We start from the raw sequence: 19834 nt of genomic DNA on the forward strand, positions 1-19834 counted from the left end.
TAATTGTTCACAAACAAATTAGTAAATGTGCTAGAAAGCTAAATAGCAACATACTGTAGCTAGTTGAATGCTGTTGCTAGCCTAAAATGACTCGTTTTGAAAGTTTGATCATCTTATCCTTTGAGGCTTTAAAAGTGTTCTTACACAATGATTTTGAATATTCACAGCAACTGGGAAATGTCCATGGTAGGCATTATTGTCATATAGCTGCTACATAACTCCTTACTGATGGGAAGCACAAGCAAAACCACCAATCAGCGTACACTGCGCACACACCTGTTGTTACTATGACAACTAGCGTAGTCATTTCAGCAAATGACTGCTGTATGAACACACACAAATCTGATTTGGTCACTTTTAATTTGCTGTTTGGGTACATAGCAATACATAGCATCAGCAATCCAGGGTTTATATATACATCATTGGACAAAACTAAAGTCTGCTGTGGCCCGAGCATATTGTCAGAAAAATGTGTATCATTTTGAGACTTATAGTTGATATGTGCAACAAATCATGAACGGTTATGAAAAATGTAACATTCATCATTTCACATAATTTCAATAATTTGGGTGAGAATGATAAGAGGGTGCCCTCACTAGTCACACTGCAGTTTTTGAAAACAGTGTGGTACTCTCACTCTCTCTAAAGGGGCATGTTGGACCTATGCTTAAAATAATAGGTATTTTCTAATAGAATGCTATGATAGACACTAGGACTCAGTGTTGTCTTTATACTCTGTGGGTCACTATGGTGATTATGTCAAGTTGTGATACTTGAGCATAGACACACATTCCTACCTGTTGTATGTGTCGAACTGCTTTGCTTTATCTTGGCCAGGTCGCAGTTGCAAATGAGAACTTGTTAACCAGCCTACCTGGTTAAATAAAGGTGAAATAAATAAATAAATACTCACAGATAGAAACAGGAACAATTTGTACAGAACAGAGTTGAATATTTTCAAAAGGTTGCTTAGCAAGTGTCAAAGTGATAACAGTTTAAGAAAATAAGGAGGTATTTAGTCCTTGCCTCTTGGGTTATGCGTGTGTGTGAGTATGTGTGTGCATGTGTGTGCATGCGTGTGTGTGTGTGCGTGTGTGTGTGTCAGACCCTGAGAACAGTGTACAGTAGTATCTGAATCCTTACAGCTGAGACTGGTCTCTGTTTGTGTATATTGTTGTGAATACAGTGACCTAATTGTTGGCACAATTCTAAGAGTTGCATACTCAAGTTGCCTGCAAAGCCTATAGACACAATGGTGACTTACTATTCAATGACAAAATCAGCTAAAGAGCTCATGAAGCCATGGCAGATGTCATAACTCTCCTGTGACGATCTGAATAATCCTTTCAAGTTGAATCCACCAGAGGGGGACTGTCATAACTCTCCTGTGACGATCTGAAGGATCAGGTTACAGTGGGTCAGCTCTACAGCGTGCTCTCTCTCGTAGAGGGGGAGAGTGGGAAGTCGGCTGTTTTATGGTGGTCATAAAATACACTGCCTCTATGCTCTGTAGTGTTTGAGATTGGAATGTAAACTGTGGAACACAGAGAGACGCTTGGACATCAAAAGTTTGAATAATTAAACAATATTTCTATTGTTAAGAATGTGGCAGTGGTCCGTGGACACTTAAGGGACAGTCATGTTGAGTGTGTTTCATTTGGTGATCTCAAGAAGGACAGGAAGCACACATTACTGTATCTCTTAAAGTGTACATTTCCCAGCAGTCAGGTTTACATCTAAATATTGTGAAACGTATGTGATTAAAGATTAAACTATTTGTGAAAAGATGTAATGTGATGTTAACCTTCTAAATGAGAGTATGGATTGTCATATAAAGTTTGACTAGTCGGTGGCCACACTCCCGTGAGCCCAGACATCAAATTAGGCGTCATAGAACCGCCCCTTCTTCCACAGAGTATAAAACCCACTTCCTACGAAATGTACATTAGACCAGAAAATATGGAGCTGACGCTACATGTTGAAATGGTTAATAACTAAAACTCTATAGGCCCAGGAGACCATACTGCTGTAGTTTTGGCTACAAGGCTGGAAATGGTTAAACTCTGAGACTATTGATCACTACAGAATAAGAGTAAATCCTCGACGTATAATTACTAGTCCGCAGCAGGAAATTATGTAAGTCTAGGACAAGAATACCGACAACCGCCGAAACATCTATTCTATGCGACAACCATGGGTACGCCTGACGTATCCATTATGAACACAACTAGAGACTTTCTGTCGATTGACTCTCCAGCAGACGGACCGGATTCCAACAGAGAAGACAACAACGACATTCGGGCGCAAATATATACATTGCAATTATTCTCGAATGAGCAGCAGTTCATGTGCAAAGGATTAGCACTTCAATTAATATAATTATTAACTGTGTGTAGTGAATCCATTTTGTCTTTCCCGCTCTTTCTCAGTCCCCACCTTTCCTTTGTCAACTAAGCCGTCATATCGGCTTCGTCTGCCTGGGACTTTTTCTTTGTATCATGTAGTAACCAAAATATCTACTGTTTGTTTGTAATGTAATTCTGTGTGATTATTTAGTTAGTAAATAAAGCATTAAGTCAATTTGTATATAGCTGATTCATGATTTACGCTAGGGATCGTGCAGATATCCAAGGGCTTGCGACGTTCAGTAATGAGAACTGATGAGGTAATAATAATACATTAATGATAATGACTAATCGATAAGATATGAAAATATCTGAAGAGTTATATTTGGGAAATTTACACTTTGTAAACATAATTTTTCCGTGGTGCCCCGACTTCCTAGTTAATTAAAGTTACATGATTAGTTTAATTGCGTAATTAAATTACACATAGAGAATTGATTTGATAAAATCAAAATCAAAACAGTCTTCACTTTTAATGATAGTCCAGACATGACACAGAGAATGTAATACTACTTGTTCACTCAGTCTGCACCAACTTCTTCACATTAGACACAGTAGGCAGAATATCCAGACATTAGGAATGTAGTTGGATGACTATCACTTACGATGCCTCCTGCTGTGGCACAAAGTATGCTATATAAAGTTAAATTGAACCTCTCAACATGTTTCAAGTTCCGAATGTATAATCACCATTCATTGTGACACTGAGGATTTTGCCTCTGTATAAATGGCAGCTTGGGCTCTGCGTGGCAGTTACAGTAGCTTGATGGTCACTGCAGAGGGTGACTGTTGTATTGAGGTTGACTGGTGTTATATTGAGTGATACTGATAAAAAACAACCTCTTCTCTAACAGGTCCTCCTAGTCCTGTTCTGTCAAAGTTTCCACAGCACAGCTTCGGGGCACACTGCGTCCCACAGGACAGTTCACAGACGTAAATATTAGATGCAAAGTTAACAGTAACAAACTCTGGTTGAACTGTCGTGGCATGGATACCCTCATCATGAAAGAGGCCTTTGATTCGCATGGTGTAACGGCTGTCTGTGGAAGAAGTGGACCAAAATGCGGCGGAGTTAGGGTTCGTCATACTTAATTAAACGAACACTAAGCAATTTACAAAACAAAAAAAAACTGACAGCCAACACAGTCCTGTCAGGTACAATGACAAGAACACTGACAGGAACAATTACCCACAAACCCACAAGGCAAAGTAGGCAACTTATGTGTGACTCCCAATCAGCCACAACCCTCTACAGCTGTGCCTGATTGGAAGTCACACGGCCAAAATTAATGAAACAATAAAAACACACAGACTCTTCTGCCACGTCCTGACCCAACTACACCCTCTACTGGTCAGGACGTGACAGTACCCCCCCCTCAAAGGTGCATACCCCGAAATGCGCCTACACAAAACACAGAAAATCCCCAACAAAAATAAACACCTAAACAATAAGGGAGGGAAGGGAGGGTGGCTGCCGTCACCAACGGCACTGTGCTACACCCCCCCTCCCCAACCCACCTATATCAGGAGGTGGCTCCGGTTCTGGCCGTTCCGGGCAGTCGGGCCACTCTGGCAGTTCGGGGCAGTCTGGGCAGTCTGGCAGTTCGGGACAGTCTGGGCAGTCTGGCAGCTCGGGACAGTCTGGGCAGTCTGGCAGCTCGGGACAGTCTGGGCAGTCTGGCAGCTCGGGACAGTCTGGGCAGTCTGGCAGCTCGGGACAGTCTGGGCAGTCTGGCCACTCCGGCAGTTCAGGGCAGTCTGGCCACTCCGGCAGTTCAGGGCAGTCTGGCCACTCCGGCAGTTCAGGGCAGTCTGGCCACTCCGGCAGTTCAGGGCAGTCTGGCCACTCCGGCAGTTCAGCGCAGTCTGGCCACTCCGGCAGTTCAGCGCAGTCTGGCCACTCCGGCAGTTCAGCGCAGTCTGGCCACTCCGGCAGTTCAGCGCAGTCTGGCCACTCCGGCAGTTCAGCGCAGTCTGACCTCTCTGGCGACTGTTGACTGGCGGGCAGCTCTGACGACTGTTGACTGGCGGGCAGCTCTGACGACTGTTGACTGGCGGGCAGCTCTGACGACTGTTGACTGGCGGGCAGCTCTGACGACTGTTGACTGGCGGGCAGCTCTGATGACTGTTGACTGGCGGGCAGCTCTGGTGACTGTTGACTGGCGGGCAGCTCTGGTGACTGTTGACTGGCGAGGCTGGGCTGACGCACTAGACTCCTGATGCGTGGGGCTGGTATTGGACTTGCCAGCCTGGAGACACGCACCTCCATGCTAGTGCGTCTAGCGGGAAACACCGGACCGAAAGGGCGCACTGGCGGTCTTGAGTGCAGGGTTGGCTTCACCCCTTCCGGCTCGATGCTCCCCTTGCCCTGGCACCTGCGGGGCGCTGGTACTGGGCGAACTGGGCTGTGCGTCCTTATAGGCGAGATGGTGCGTACCACGGCGTAACATGGCGCCCTCCACCTCATACGCACCTCCCTGTAGTCACGGGTAGCTGGCTTACGGCTCTTCCCTGGCCTGGCCAAACTACCCGTGTGCCCCACCCAAAAAAAATCTTGGGGCTGCCTCTCGGGTTTGAACGCTAGTCTTGTACCTCGGAAACGTTCCCGGTGGTTCCTCTGTCCAGCTGCCTCCGCTCTCCTGAGTGCCTCCACCTGTTCCCATGGGAGGCGATCCCTTCCGGCCAGGATCTCTTCCCAGGTGTAGGCTCCCTTGCCATCCAGGACGTCCTCCCATGTCCATTCCTCCTTTTTTTTCTTCCGCCGCTTGGTCCTGGTTTGGTGGTGGGTAATTCTGTAACGGCTGTCTGTGGAAGAAGTGGACCAAAATGCGGCGGAGTTAGGGTTCGTCATATTTAATTAAACGAACACTAAGCAATTTACAAAACAACAAAAAACTGACAGCCAACACAGTCCTGTCAGGTACAATGACAAGAACACTGACATGAACAATTACCCACAAACCCACAAGGCAAAGTAGGCAACTTATGTGTGACTCCCAATCAGCCACAACCCTCTACAGCTGTGCCTGATTGGAAGTCACACGGCCAAAATTAATGAAACAATAAAAACACACAGACTCTTCTGCCATGTCCTGACCCAACTACACCCTCTACTGGTCAGGACGTGACACATGGCCACATCCATGTAGGAAGCTGGGTCTAGGCATTTGATGTGTGCCGTGGCAATGATCCTGCTCCCTGCCAGCTGCCAGATGTGTAGGTCGTGGACAGCCAACACACCATCCAGGCCCCTGAGCCTCCCCAGCAGCCGGGGCATGTCTATCTGTTTAGGAACAGTCTGCAGGAGGATGAGGACTGACTCCTTCAGGAGAGGTAAGGTGGTATAGAGTAAGAAGCCCACCATAATGATGCAGAGTGTGGGGTTGAGGTAGAGCACCCAGCAAGGGCCAGTGAAGTGCACTGTAGTCTGGGTACTACTACCAAGCATGGTGATCAGCGTAACATTGACGTGTTGTTGGTGGTGGTAAGTGTCGTCGTGGCTTGTTGTAGCATAGGTTGACACAGGTCTCTCCAGCATGGCAAGGCTGCCACGCGTAGGTGAAGGTGAGAGCGTTGACCACAACGATGACAGAGCCGAGGGCATCACCCAGCACGTGGAGGAAGACACCCTGCATGTTGAGCTGTGAAGCAGAGTCATGATGGCTATCGTTCCAATCCTCCAGGGAGATGTCCTTCATGTGGACCACAAGGTTGTCCTTATTGGGGATTTCTGTGGAGTATTGACCATAGAAGACCTGATTTGTGATAACATATGACATGGAGTACAAGGAGTAGAATGTTAACACAAATAGACTGATACCCAGGCTAAGCATAAGAATCCTGAATGATGAATAATACAGGCCTTTATACAAAGACCCTTCTATACGTTCTAATTTATATATGCCTACCCTCATTTTCCCTCTAACTATTAGGCTACTTTATGTTCATCTACAAACAGATTAGGGCAACAGATTAGACCAGCTGTCACGACTTCCACCGAAGTCGGTTCCTCTCCTTGTTCGGGCGGTGTTCGGCGTCACCGGTCTTCTAGTCATTGTCAATCCACTTTTCATTTTCCATTTGTTTTGTCTTGTTTTTCTACACATCTGGTTCTCATTTCCCTCATTTAGTGTTGTGTATTTAACCCTCTGTTCCCCCCCATGTCTTTGTGTGGAATTGTTTGTTGTAAGTGTTTGTGCACATGTTTACTGGTGCACGTCGGGTTTTGTACCTATGTTGGTTATTTCTTTATGCCGTTGGTTTTGATATTAAACTGCTCCGGCTATTTACCTAGTTCTGCTCTCCTGCGTCTGACTTCACTGCCACCAGTTACGCACCTCTTTACACCAGGAGGTAGTTTAGCAGTTAAGAGCGATAGGCCAGTAACCGAAAGGTTGCTGGTTTGAATCCCTGAGCTGGTGAAAAATCTTTCAATGTGCCCTTGAGCAAGGTGCTTAACCCTAATTACTCATGTAAGTTGCTCTGGATAAGAGTGTCTACTAAAAATGTAATACAAATTAATTTGCAGGATTGTGACCTCTTTGTTGGATTTTTAATTTGTTGGATTTTTAACTAACATGCTAGCAGTTACCATAGACTTCCAGTCATTGCGCTAACGCTAGTTAGCAACGTCCTTCAAACTGCACGCAGAGACATAAAAATGCCATCCACGAGTTCATCTCACTCTGGGCAAGTAGATAAAGGGCTTCACTGCCAAAATCCTGAAGTATCACTTTAAACAGTGGTATATTAATTTCCCTTCACTAAACATTGTGTTAATTGATGATCACAAAGAACATTACTCATACAGCTACAATTATCAAACAACTACAGAAGAAAAGGTAAATACAACAGACATACCGTGATCTCCTCCTGGACCTGCTGAGATCCCCTGTCTTCAGACTGCAATCAAACAGGATAGGCCTACTGGTCTCATCTCCAATGGATTCTCTCCCTACTCTCTCGGATTTGTGAAGTTTGTTAATTCCATGAGAGCCACCATGCGAATGACCGTGTCCTGCGTGCTCGTGGAACAACAAAAGACCGAGCAAGTTTACAAGAAGTCCCGCAGCTCCAACTCCAAAAACCACTCGGGGTCTCTCAGTCTCGTGAGGCACTGTGAACCACTCGACTGCCTCAATAATGATGGTAAAGCACATGGCAGTTAGGAATACGGCGTTGACCAGAGCACCCATTGCTTCTGCTCTGATCCATCCGAAAGTATTTTGACTCGTTGCTTGAGTTTTCTCAGAGAAGTGCACAGCAATCAAGGCCACAACCAGGGCAATGACATCCGGCAGCATATGGAAAGAATATGACAGCATTGACAGGGAAGCAGTCATACGGCTGACGAAAACCTCAACAATGAAAAACTAAAAAGTAATGGACAGCATGCAGAGCAGTCGGAGACGATTTCGTTCCCAAGCCATTTTCACCGCAGCAATACAACAGTCGAATAAAAATGTGTCGAGTATCTTCAAACTATCTCGCGAGTTGTAGTGGAAAACCCGTTGACCATTGGCAAACTAGCACCTTGGACAGCAACCAAAACGGTCGCCAGGGGAAACTTGCCGAAGCAACGGCTTGTTTCCATCGTGCTCCATTGACAAAATGGCATGCAACCATGTTAGTAACTAACTATATACATTTACATTTTATATTTTTGTCATTTAGCAGACGCTCTTATCCAGAGCGACTTACAGTAGTGAATGCAACTTACAGTAGTGAATGCATATGTTCTTAAATGTGATGATTTGGTGTCTCTAGGGTAATTAAGAAAGCTGATTGAGGACCTTATTACTCATGAATGTGTTTTTTTCCCTCTTTTTGCTTGCATTTATATTTTGATGTGTGTATTTTCTGTAATTGATGTAATTCAGGGCTTATCTGTAAAAGAGACCTTGGTGTCATACTCCCTGATAAAATAAAGGTTACACAACTGAAGTGGATTAGTGCTGTTTGCTGAGAGCTGATGCACCAAAAGAATTATCAATTTATTACAATTTTTGCAGTATTTGATTAAGTTTCAATTCGTATAAATAACAAATTACACAATCTATCATGGGTTTAGTAAGGCTATATCTTGATTATCAACATATATTTTCATTTCACCACCACAAGGTGGTGGCAAAAGACAACTACGAGAGATGTTTGAGACGCTGTTCTCTGCTCGTCTATATTTCCAGCTGGCGTTGCTCTCGTCTCGTGAGGAGGAGGACGCTGATATTTCGCTGTCAAGTATTTGACCAATAAGGGGGCAGGAAGTAGGGCCTATTGGTCATGGATAGAAAAATGGGCCCAATCAGATGTTAATACTGCCCATAGCAACCCCAATCACAGCTGAAGGGGGGCTTGGTCATGAAGGTGTAGTAGTGGTTACCCCCTCCCCTCTAAGCTGTCTTGTTTTGACATATTTTTGTTTTGCTTGATAAGCTAACCCAATTTTTTTCCAATCAAAGCTAGCTGGTCAACACCACATTGAAACCATATATAGCTAGCTACATGTGTTTCTGTAATTTCAAACTATCTAAGTAATGTTGCTGATGTGCTAGTCAGCAAGTGTGTCGTTGGGCACATTTGGAATACAATGCCATCTTCGATGGAAGGATCTTCTAGAGAAGGTGAACCGTTTACTGTGAAACATGAGCTGAAAAATGGTAAGTTGTCCAGCTAGCGATATTTCTAGCTAGCTAACGTTAGATAATAATGTTAGCTTAATTTATCTAGCTACTAAATTTGCTAATGGTGATTAACGTTAACTAGCTAAATAACCGGTTAGCTAGTTAATGAAATGGCAACGGTTAGCTAACTTTGCTAGCTACAGTAGCTAACGTTACTCTGCCGCTGGGATTTGCAAGTGCAGTCTGTCAAATCCAAAAAAGGCAGGTAAAGTGTCAAGCCACGCAATTTGCTAAGCGAACTAAGTTAACTTGACCGTCGCCATGCAGGCTCATGTTTTAAAACTGTGACATTAGTTATCATTCAGTCCACAAAATGACAAGTACAAAACATCAAACATTAGCTAACGTTAGAAGTAGAAGACCGAAAGAGCGCTTGACAGGGGAGTGTTGGCCAATAGCTCATGTTAGCTAGCTAGCTGTATGTATTAGCCTGTTTTCCATTCGTGGCGGTAGTTACATAACAGTAGGTAATATGCCTATTCGCGTCTTGTGTTCCGCCATGGTGGTGGTTTTGTTCGGCTGTCATTATTCCATGGATGTCAGACGCGAGAACCTTGAGTGAGACCTGTCATCTGAGTGGCATCTTCAGTTGTTGAATACACTGCCCTGTCTGTCTTTCAAGTTTCCATTTATCCCAACCCATCAAGCATTTTGGAGGATGTCACAATGTAATCATTTATTGCAAGTAAAATTGAATTGTTTTCTGTTGCTACTAAGAATGTCATCTTTATTTACTTCATTTGATGTTACTCTGATTATGCCGACCAATGCTTGACAGTGTAATTACTATTAATTGATAGTCATATCCATGATCCAACATGCATATGAATACTTAATTACAGCATTTTCCAAAGCTTGCCTCTAGCGCACTTCACAAAGCTTTGAGATCGCAGCGACTGTAAAGTAAAAAACAGCCCTCTGAGGAAAGCCTGTCTTGTGAAGGGCACCGCACCACCAATGCTTCCATCCTAGTAACACACGTGCACATACACTCCAATTAAACAACATAAATAGAGGATGCGTCCCTGTGAGGTTCTCGAGGCACATCATTCTGTTTCCTCTAGATAGGAAGGTGGCCCCATTTCTGCCAAATATCTATCTAGGATGCTAGCTCAATCTCAGCACTATGCAGCCTCAGCATTATTGCTGAGCCGTTCCTTAGCTGAGCAGCAGTCCACACTGTGTGAGAGTGATGGGCATGGGCTTATTAGGCTAAGGCTACATACAAGCTTCCCTCTCTCGCACCTCTCCCTGCTCTTATCTCTCCTCTCTTATCTCTCCTCTCTTATCTCTCTCCTCTCTTATCTCTCTCTACTCTCTTATCTCTCTCTCTCTCTCTCTCTTATCTTATCTTTCCTGTCTTTCTATCTCTCTCACTTGCTCTCTCGCTGCAATGAATGTGTTTGTGCACAAAGCATTAGTAGCCATCATTGTTGTTCTCTCTCGCTCTCTCTCTCCCCTCCCCCCTCCCCTTAATGTGTTTGTGCACAAAGCATTAGTAGCCAATATTGTTGATATCTCTCTCTCTCGCTCCCCTCCCCTCCCCTCCATGTGTATGTGCACAAAGCATTAGCAGCCATCATTGTTGATATCTGCATGCAAAGTGTAGTGATCTATTCCAGGCTGTGTCTGAATATAATATGCCCTGTTCTAGATTAGAGGTCAGTTTAGTTGGTAACAATGCTTTTGCCTGCTGAAAAAACACAGAAAGAAGTTGTCATGCAGGAACCCAGGAGGAATAATAAATAAATAAAGCGTGTTTTCAAAAACAGGGTTGTTGAAGAGAGAGAAATAAATTGGCTGGCTGAAAATAGTATTTTTTTCCCCCACTCACAGCTGTGTCTGTTTTCTGCTTTAGATAGGAAGGACTGCTGTAGCACGGGCTATTTAGCCAATTTTGTTACAATGTGCCCTGTCCTTGAATGTTGCATCACACATGCTCTGTTCTCATACACCTGTGGCTTCCCAATTTATAATGCACTGACCTCTGACTTTGCCTTTAATGATCATCATCAATCTGTCGGTCATGTGTTTGTATGAGTCTTGTGCATGAGTGTTGATTTTAAGGATGGACCGAGGACTCAAGTCTCCACAAAATATACAGTGCCTTGTAAAAGTATTGAGACCCTTTGGATTTCTTCACAGTTTATTGTGTTAGAAGGTGGGATTAAAATTGATTTCATTGTAATTTTTTTGTCAACAATCTACACAAAAAATAAAAAATATACATCTACTCATTCAAGGGTTTATCTTTATTTGTACTATTTTCTACAGTTGATGTTGATGTGTCTGTTACTTAAACTTTGCAATTTCTGAGGCTGGTAACTCTGCTGCAGAGGATAAGTTCATTAGAGGTAACTCTGGGTCTTCCATTTCTGTGGCGGTCCTCATGAGAGCTAGTTTCATCATAGCGCTTTATGGTTTTTGCGACAGCACTTGAAGAAACTTTAAAAGTTCTTGAAATGTTCCGTGTTGTCTGACTCATGTTTTAAAGTAATGATGGACTGTCGTTTCTCTTTGCTTATTTGAGCTGTTCTTGCCATAATATGGACTTGGTCTTTTACCAAATGGGGCTATCTTCTGTATACCACCCATACCTTGTCACAACACAACTGATTGGCTCAAACACATTAAGAAGGAAAGAAATTCCACAAATTAACTTTTAACATGGCACATCTGTTAATTGAAATGCATTCCAGGTGACTACCTCATGAAGCTGGTTGAGAGAATGCCAAGAGTGTGCAAAGCTGTCATCAAGGCAAAGGGAATCTAAAATATAAAATATACTTTGATTTGTTTAACACTTTTTTTGGTTACTACATGATTCCATATGTGTTATTTCATAGTTTTGATGTCTTCACTACTATTCTACAATGTAAAAAAAATAAAGAAAAACCCTTGAATGAGTTGGTGTGTCCAAACTTTTGACTAGTACTGTATATTAGCATTTTCATGCTTCATATCCAAATCATCTATAAGTAACATCATTGAGTTTTGAACATACATTTTTGATGATTTGGACATGAAGTGTGAAAATGCTAATATAGGTACAATTTACTTGCATTGGATTTGTGCTAAAAAGATAGCATTTGAAACATTGGACAACAAAAGCAAAGCATGGACTTCTGTCATACCTTGTCGAAAAACTGCTTACAGGGTAAGGAAACCAATTTGTCATTTTGTAATCTGGTTGAACTATCCCTTTAACATTGAGGGGGAGGGGTGGTCAGAACCTGGTAATATCAGGATGTAGGATGGGACATTTACCGATCAATGTTAAACCGATAAACCGATCAACTTCAATGACACATTTTTCTGAACAATGGGGGGAAAAACATCACCAAATTCACTGGGAATACATTACATAGGATTAAGAAACAATACTTTTCAGACATAGAGAGCTGATTCTATATACACGTTGTTGGGGTGGATTTAGGGTTTGGGGGTCCATAGGTGGCTTTTTGAGAATTTCTTTAGGTTCCTTATGTCTAACTCATTGTTAAAAAAAAGTTTGGTCCAAATCTGACATTAGGTACTATATTTATTGAATACTATATGAATCATATAAATGAAAATGGCTTTGGGTGCAATCAATTAGCTTCATTTGTCAGAGATAAAATTATATTTCAACAAAATGTTGCAGGAATGCTTATTATGTCTGTTTCTAACATACCCATAATCTCTGATTTTTCTGAAATGGTTTATTGATCCACCTTATGCTTTTAGAGGTGGAACAAGCCTTTACCGACTGGACCCGATAGGGCCCTTCCTCTGTTAATTTTACCTGTGAAGTGATGAGAACTGCGCAAACTTATCATCTGTGTCAGCCAATTGCAACTCAATAAAACTTAGCGCTTATGTCCAGCTGAAACTGGTTCTGGCCACTCGCATGACGTGTGCCTGCTGCTGAGGACAGAGGGAGAGCAAGTGAGAGGAGCCTTGGCCTTGGCTACTGTTGATTGTGAAGATGGAAGCCTTTTTCATTGAAGTTAAACAAAAGTTAGAAAGAGTATAGTAAACAGAAGCCAGCAAGGGAAATGACCTCCGTGGGGACAAGTTTTAATATTGTATTAGACAAAGATGAGAAGAACATTGGTGCTGTCAAATAGACTGTATGCAACTCGATATTCAGGTTTGATGCAATTTAAAAAAACGTTTATTTATTTTCATATTTATTATTTGTTTTGTCATTATTATTATTATTATTCTATATCATTATTGTTATTATTGTAGGCCTATTTAAGAATCAAATCAAATTTTATTAGTCACATGCGCTGAATACAACAGGTGTAGACCTTACAGTGAAATGCTTACTTACGAGCCCCTAACCAGCAATGTAATTAAAGAGCAGCTGTAAAATAACAATAGCAAGACTATATACTGGGGGGTACCGGTACAGAGTCAATGTGCGGGGGAACCGGTTAGTGAAGGTAATTGAGGTAATATGTACATGTAGGTAGAGTTATTAAAGTGACTATGCATAGATAACAACAAAGTAGCAGCGGTGTAAAAGATGGGGGGGGGGGGGGCAATGCAAATAGTCTGGGTAGCCATTTGATTAGATGTTCAGGAGTCTTATGGCTTCGGGGTATAAGCTGTTTAGAAGCCTCTTGGACCTAGACTTGAAGCTCCGGTACTGCTTGCCATGCGGTAGCAGAGAAAACAGTCTATAACTAGGGTGGCTGGAGTCTTTGACAATTTTTACGAGCCTTCCTATGACACCGCCTGGAATAGAGGTCCTGGATGGCAGGAAGCTTTGCCACAGTGATGTACTGGGCCATTAGCACTACCCTCTGTAGTGACTTGCGGTCAGAGGCCGAGCAGTTGCCATACCAGGCAGTGATGCAACCAGTCAGGATGCTCTCGATGGTGCAGCTGTAGAACCTTTTGAGGACCTGAGGACCCATGCCAAATCCTTTCAGTCTCCTGAGGGGGAATAGGTTTTGTCGTGCCCTCTTCATGACTGTCTTGGTGTGCTTGGACCATGTTAGTTTGTTGGTGATGTGGACACCAAGGAACTTGAAGCTCTCAACCTGCTCCACTACATCCCCGTTGATGAGAATGGGGGCCGTGCTCGGTTCTCTTATTCCTGTAGTCCACATTCATATCCTTTGTCTTGATCACGTTGAGGGAGAGGTTGTTGTCGTGGCACCACACGGCCAGGTCTCTGACCTCCTCCCTATAGGCTGTCTCGTCGTTGTCGGTGATCAGGCCTACCACTGTTGTGTCATCGGCAAACTTAATGATGGTGTTGGAGTTGTGCCTGGTCGTGCAGTCATGAGTGAACACGGGATACAGGAGGGGAATGAGCACGCACCACACTGATCCTCAACATATGCACCCCTGTGTTGAGGATCAGTGTGGCAGATGTGTTGTTACCTACCCTTACCACCTGGGGGCGTCCCGTCAGGAAATCCAGGATCCAGTTGCAGAGGGAGGTGTTTAGTCCCAGGGTCCTTAGCTTATTGATGAGCTTTGAGGGCACTATGGTGTTGAATGCTGAGCTGTTGTCAATGAATAGCATTCTCACATAGGTGTTCCTTTTGTCCAGGTGGGAAAGGGAAGTGTGGAGTGCAATAGAGATTGCATCATCTCTGGATCTGTTGGGGCGGTATGCAAATTGAAGTGGGTCTTGGGTTTCTGGGATAACGGTGTTGTGAGCCATGACCAGCCTTTCAAAGCACTTCATGGCTACAGATGTGAGTGCTATGGGTCGGTAGTCATTTTGGGCTGGTTACCTTAGTGTTCTTGGTCACTGGGACTATGGTGGTCTGCTTAAAACATGTTGGTATTACAGACTCGGACAGGAAGAGGTTGAAAATGTCAGTGAAGACACTTGCAAGTTGGTCAGCGCATGCTCGCAGTATAAGTCCTAGTAATCCGCCTGGCCCTCCAGGCGAATGTTGACCTGTTTAAAGGTCTTACTTACATCGGCTGCGGAGAGCGTGATCACAGTCTTCTGGAACAGCTGGTGCTCTCATGCATTTTTCAGTGTTATTTTCCTCGAAGCGAGCATAGAAGTAGTTTAGCTCGTCTGGTAGGCTCGTGTCACTGGGCAGCTCTCGGCTGTGCTTCCCTTTGTAGTCTGTAATGGTTTGCAAGCCCTGCCACGTCCGACGAGCATCAGAGCAGGTGTAGTTCAATCTTAGTCCTGTAATGATGCTTTGCCTGTTTGATGGTTCGTCGGAGGGCATAGCGGGATTTCTTATAAGCTTCCGGGTTAGAGTCCTGCTCCTTGAAAGTGGCAGCTCTAGCCTTTAGCTCAGTGCGGATGTTGCCTGTAATCCATGGCTTCTGGTTGGGGTATATACGTACGGTCACTGTGGGGATGATGTCATCGATGCACTCATTGATGAAGCCAATGACTGATGTGGTGTACTCCTCAAAGCCATCGGAGGAATCCCAGAACATATTCCACTCTGTGCAAACAAAACAGTCCTGTAGATTAGCATCTGCTTCATCTGACCACTTTTTATTGATCGAGTCACTGGTGCTTCCTGCTTAAATTTGTGCTTGTAAGCAGGAATCAGGAGGATAGAATTATGGCCAGATTTGCCAAATGGAGGGCGAGGGAGAGCTTTGTATGCGTCTCTGTGTGTGGGGTAAAGGTGGTCCAGAGTTTTTTTGTTTTTTTTCCCCTCTGGTTGCACATTTAACATGCTGATAGAAATTTGGTAAAATGGATTTAAGTTTCCCTGCATTAAAAGTCCCCGGCCACTATGAGCTCCTCCTCTGGGTGAGCGTTTTCCTGTTTGCTTATGGTGGAATACAGCTCATTGAGTGTGGTCTTAGTAACAGCCTAAGTCTGTAGTGGTATGTAGACAGCTACGAAAGATACAGATAAACTCTCTAGGAAGATAGTGTGGTCTACAGCTTATCATGAGATACTCTACCTCAGGCGAGCAAAACTTTGAGACTTTGTTAGATATCGTGCACATACTGTTATTTACAAAAATATATAGCCCGCCACCCCTTGTCTTATCAGATACCGCTGTTCTATCCTGCCGATACAGCATAAACCAGTTCTTTAAATATGCAAAAAGTGTTTCGTTTAATTTTGTTGAGACAATTTCATTGGCTAAATTAAGTTAGAACTCTTTTTAAAAAAAAAATTGCTTCGTATTTATCATAAGTTTATTGCTGCCATTTGTTGGTTAGGCCTATGGTCGGCACTCACTTTTTTGGTAATTGCTGCAATATAAGTCTGTTTTTTAAAACTTTTTAAACCACTTCTGAAAATATGCAACAATTGTTTTGTTTCATTATTTTGAGCCATTTTCTTTGGCCAAATTAAGTTCCAACTGTAATGTTTGCCGCAATATAATATAATTACCTCTAGGTCTATCTGGCTACTATAGGGCTACTCGCACTCAAACCATGAAAGGGAAAAACCAAAGATGCAAAAGTTAATTTAATGCTGCAATATAATAACCTGTTCACATTTTCCCTATAAACAATGACTTGACTTACTTTTTGATATTCCCCTAATAAAGTTACAATTTTGTCAATGTTTGATATTGTATGGCTATTATTAGGCTGACAAGTAAATGCTGCAGCGCTATGAAGGCAGTGTGCAACGGTGCGCCAACTGACTCCAACAGGTGTGAAAGAATGGTTTAGGCCAGGGCTATTCAACTGTAGTCCTGGGTTATTCAACTATAGCCCCTGCTATATTGTGAATCAAGAGTTACCTGTATAACAGAACACAAAGGGTGGAAGCCCCTCCAACATAATCCAGGTAGTCAGGCATTTCCCAGGACAGCAGTCTAGGCCCCTTACTTTTTAAAATCTTTATCAATGACCTGCCACTGGCTCTGAGTAAAGCCTGTTTGTCTATGCATGCTTATGTCTGTGTGCCTTGGCAGCAGCTAATGGGGATATATAGTACATACAAATATTCTTACTGGGGGCCAGATGTAAAAAAAGGTTAAATACAAGGGGGCATGACATTTTCCACGTGCGATTATTCTTCGGAAGAACTGTATAAATAAAAAAGCAATGCACACACACCAATATACCACTTTTCTTAAAATGTAAATGTTGCTAAAAGTAATTAGGAAAGAAGTGGAGGACGCTCAACCAATGTGAGTCGAGGTGCAACCCCAAAAATGTGTTAATCATTGAAAAGTAAAAACCTCAACGATCAATTTTTATTTAAACAAATATTAAAAGCTTCTTAAAAGTAATTAGGTAATTTTAAAATCATCTGAAATCAGAGCATCTCAATAAATAATACAAAGATATGTCAAATCAGGTAATGTCAAATTCCAGTCTGAAGGAAGTATGCTTTGATTTCATTTCCCTCAGTCATTAGGTGCATTTATTTTGTCACAATCCTTTCTAAAAAGTCCTTGTGAGCATCAGAGAGGAAAATGGAGAGAGTCGTAGCTTTCAGGAATGGGGTCATAATATTTTGTAGCTTAAACCGTTCAAACACGAGTTAAATTCCTATGAAGAAAAAATGAATCAACATACGTGCTAAAAACCGTCAGAAAGCACACTAAAGACAACCACAATAGTGGATGTTGGCCGGGATTTGTTTGCAGATCTTTTGTTAATGTTCAGAATTGATCAAATGGACAGTCTATCTTAATAAACGGGCCGGATCTGGCTCGCATGCCAGCAGTTGAATAGCCCTGGTTTAGGCCTACCGGAGTTACTCCTTTAATCTAACAATATAATGCTTATCTTTATACAAAAATATTCTTATCGAAAATGTTTGAATTAGTCTCCTTCTGTATGCCCATATCTGTACAGCAGTAGTAGCCTCTTTGATAAAGAAATGGGAGCATGGTGCCAGCATATCTCTGTTTCCCTTGGTATCTCTAGAGCTAGGCCTAAGCTTCTCTTCCTTTTTATATATAGTTTTTATTAAATGTTTTTATTGAATGTTTAAATCATACAATATACTTGCAGTGAAGCCGCTCAACAACTACATCACGTTAGTCATCTAACGGACTCCCATCCAGAGCGACACACAGAAGCAACCAGGATCAACGCCCCGCTCAAGGGCACGTCGACAGATCCCCCCCCCCCCCTACAAGGGCAAAAAACGGGGACCTGAACCAGGGATCCATCAGCCACCGGCCCAAGCTCCCAACCGCCAGCCCTCTAAGATCTCCCCCACAGTTCCCCATGAGCTGACCCTCAAACATCCGAGCCCCCCTCAGAATTTTTTTTGAATAATAGTAATAAATAAAAAAATAAATCCATTCCCCACCCCCAAGAGACACCCCATGCACCAACAAAATGAACACAAGAGAAAGAAAAAGAGAAAGACAAATGAAAACAGAAAACAACAATGCAAAAAACAACGAAGACATCAAGGACAACAAAAATCATAACAGCAAAGGCCAAATGAATATGTTTGAGTGCATGTATGGCATTATTTACCTGTGTGTGTGTGTGTGTGTGTGTGTGTGTGTGTGTGTGTGTGTGTGTGTGTGTGTGCGTGCGTGTGCATTTGAATGAGAGTGTGTGTGTGTGTGTGTGTGTGTATATGCATGTGTACAAACACCTGTACGGCATCAGCCTCAGGCAAACCGGCATTAGCTGTAAAAACACTGCCCATCAGTGCCATTCAAACGTACTTTTTGTTTGTTTTATTTTTGACTTTATTTTTTAATACTTTTTATCTTTGACCGTCATTCTATCCCCCGCCCAGCAACTCCACTCCCACTTGTCTCCAATTCCACATCCCAACCCTCAGCTTCCCTCAGCCCTCCCACCTTTCTCTGCTCACCTCCCACCCTCTTCGGATGTCTACACACCATATATCTATGCTGTGATGTTTAACATACAATTTCTATCGAATAGAATCCACAGATTGCGAGTTGAAGATAAATACTTTTACTCAGAGTATTAGTATATTATTAATCGACTGACCCGGTCTCTCCAGATCTCCCAACAGTTCTATTTCTAGGGTTTTAGATCAATGTTCTGTATTTTCAGCCATTCCTGAACCTGAGACCAGAAACAGGCTACCTGAGGGCAATACCAAAATAAATGGTCTATTGATTCTGTATCCTCACAACAAAATCTGCAGAGCTTCGATTATTGAATGCACCAAATATTCAACATTTTGTTGGTGACAAGAATTCTATATAATAATTTTAGCTGAAAAGCACGAAGTCTTGAATCTTGCGTTGTTTTATATATCAACTCATACACCATGTACAGTGGGGGGAAAAAGTATTTGATCCCCTGCTGATTTTGTATGTTTGCCCACTTACAAAGAAATGATCAGTCTATAATTTTAATGGTAGGTTTAAATGAACAGTGAGAGACAGAATAACAACAACAAAAATCCAGAAAAACACATGTCAAAAATGTTATAAAATGATTTGCATTTTAATGAGGGAAATAAGTATTTGACCCCTCTGCAAAACATGACTTAGTACTTGGTGGCAAAACCCTTGTTGGCAATCAGAGGTCAGACGTTTCTTGTAGTTGGCCACCAAGTTTGCACACATCTCAGGAGGGATTTTGTCCCACTCATCTTTGCAGATCTTCTCCAAGTCATTAAGGTTTCGAGGCTGACGTTTGGCAACTCAAACCTTTAGCTCTTGGGTTTTGGGTCATTATCATGCTGGAATACCCATCTACGACCCATTTTCAATGCCCTGGCTGAGGGAAGGAGGTTCTCACCCAAGATTTGACAGTACATGGTCCCGTCAAATGATGCGGTGAAGTTGTCCTGTCCCCTTAGCAGAAAAACACCCCCAAAGCATAATGTTTCCACCTCCATGT

General features: G+C 42.8%; 1 protein-coding gene and 1 pseudogene across 1 annotated transcript in view; one reads left to right on the forward strand and one right to left on the reverse strand.

Moving 5' to 3' along the window:
- Nucleotides 1-1500: 1500 nt before the first annotated feature.
- Nucleotides 1501-7951, reverse strand: LOC115161776 (zinc transporter 1-like; annotated as a pseudogene).
- An 843-nt stretch (nt 7952-8794) lies between these two features.
- Nucleotides 8795-19834, forward strand: part of LOC115161777 (ribosomal protein S6 kinase alpha-5) — a 48374-nt gene continuing 37334 nt past the window's right edge. The window contains exon 1 of the mRNA XM_029712559.1: nt 8795-9061. Within this exon, the coding sequence (XP_029568419.1) occupies nt 8992-9061 (70 nt within the window). The 5' untranslated portion in view covers nt 8795-8991. The remainder of the gene's footprint in view (nt 9062-19834) is intronic.

The sequence above is a fragment of the Salmo trutta genome, chromosome 25 (assembly GCF_901001165.1).
Source record: "Salmo trutta chromosome 25, fSalTru1.1, whole genome shotgun sequence".
In the NCBI taxonomy this organism is placed as follows: domain Eukaryota; kingdom Metazoa; phylum Chordata; class Actinopteri; order Salmoniformes; family Salmonidae; genus Salmo; species Salmo trutta.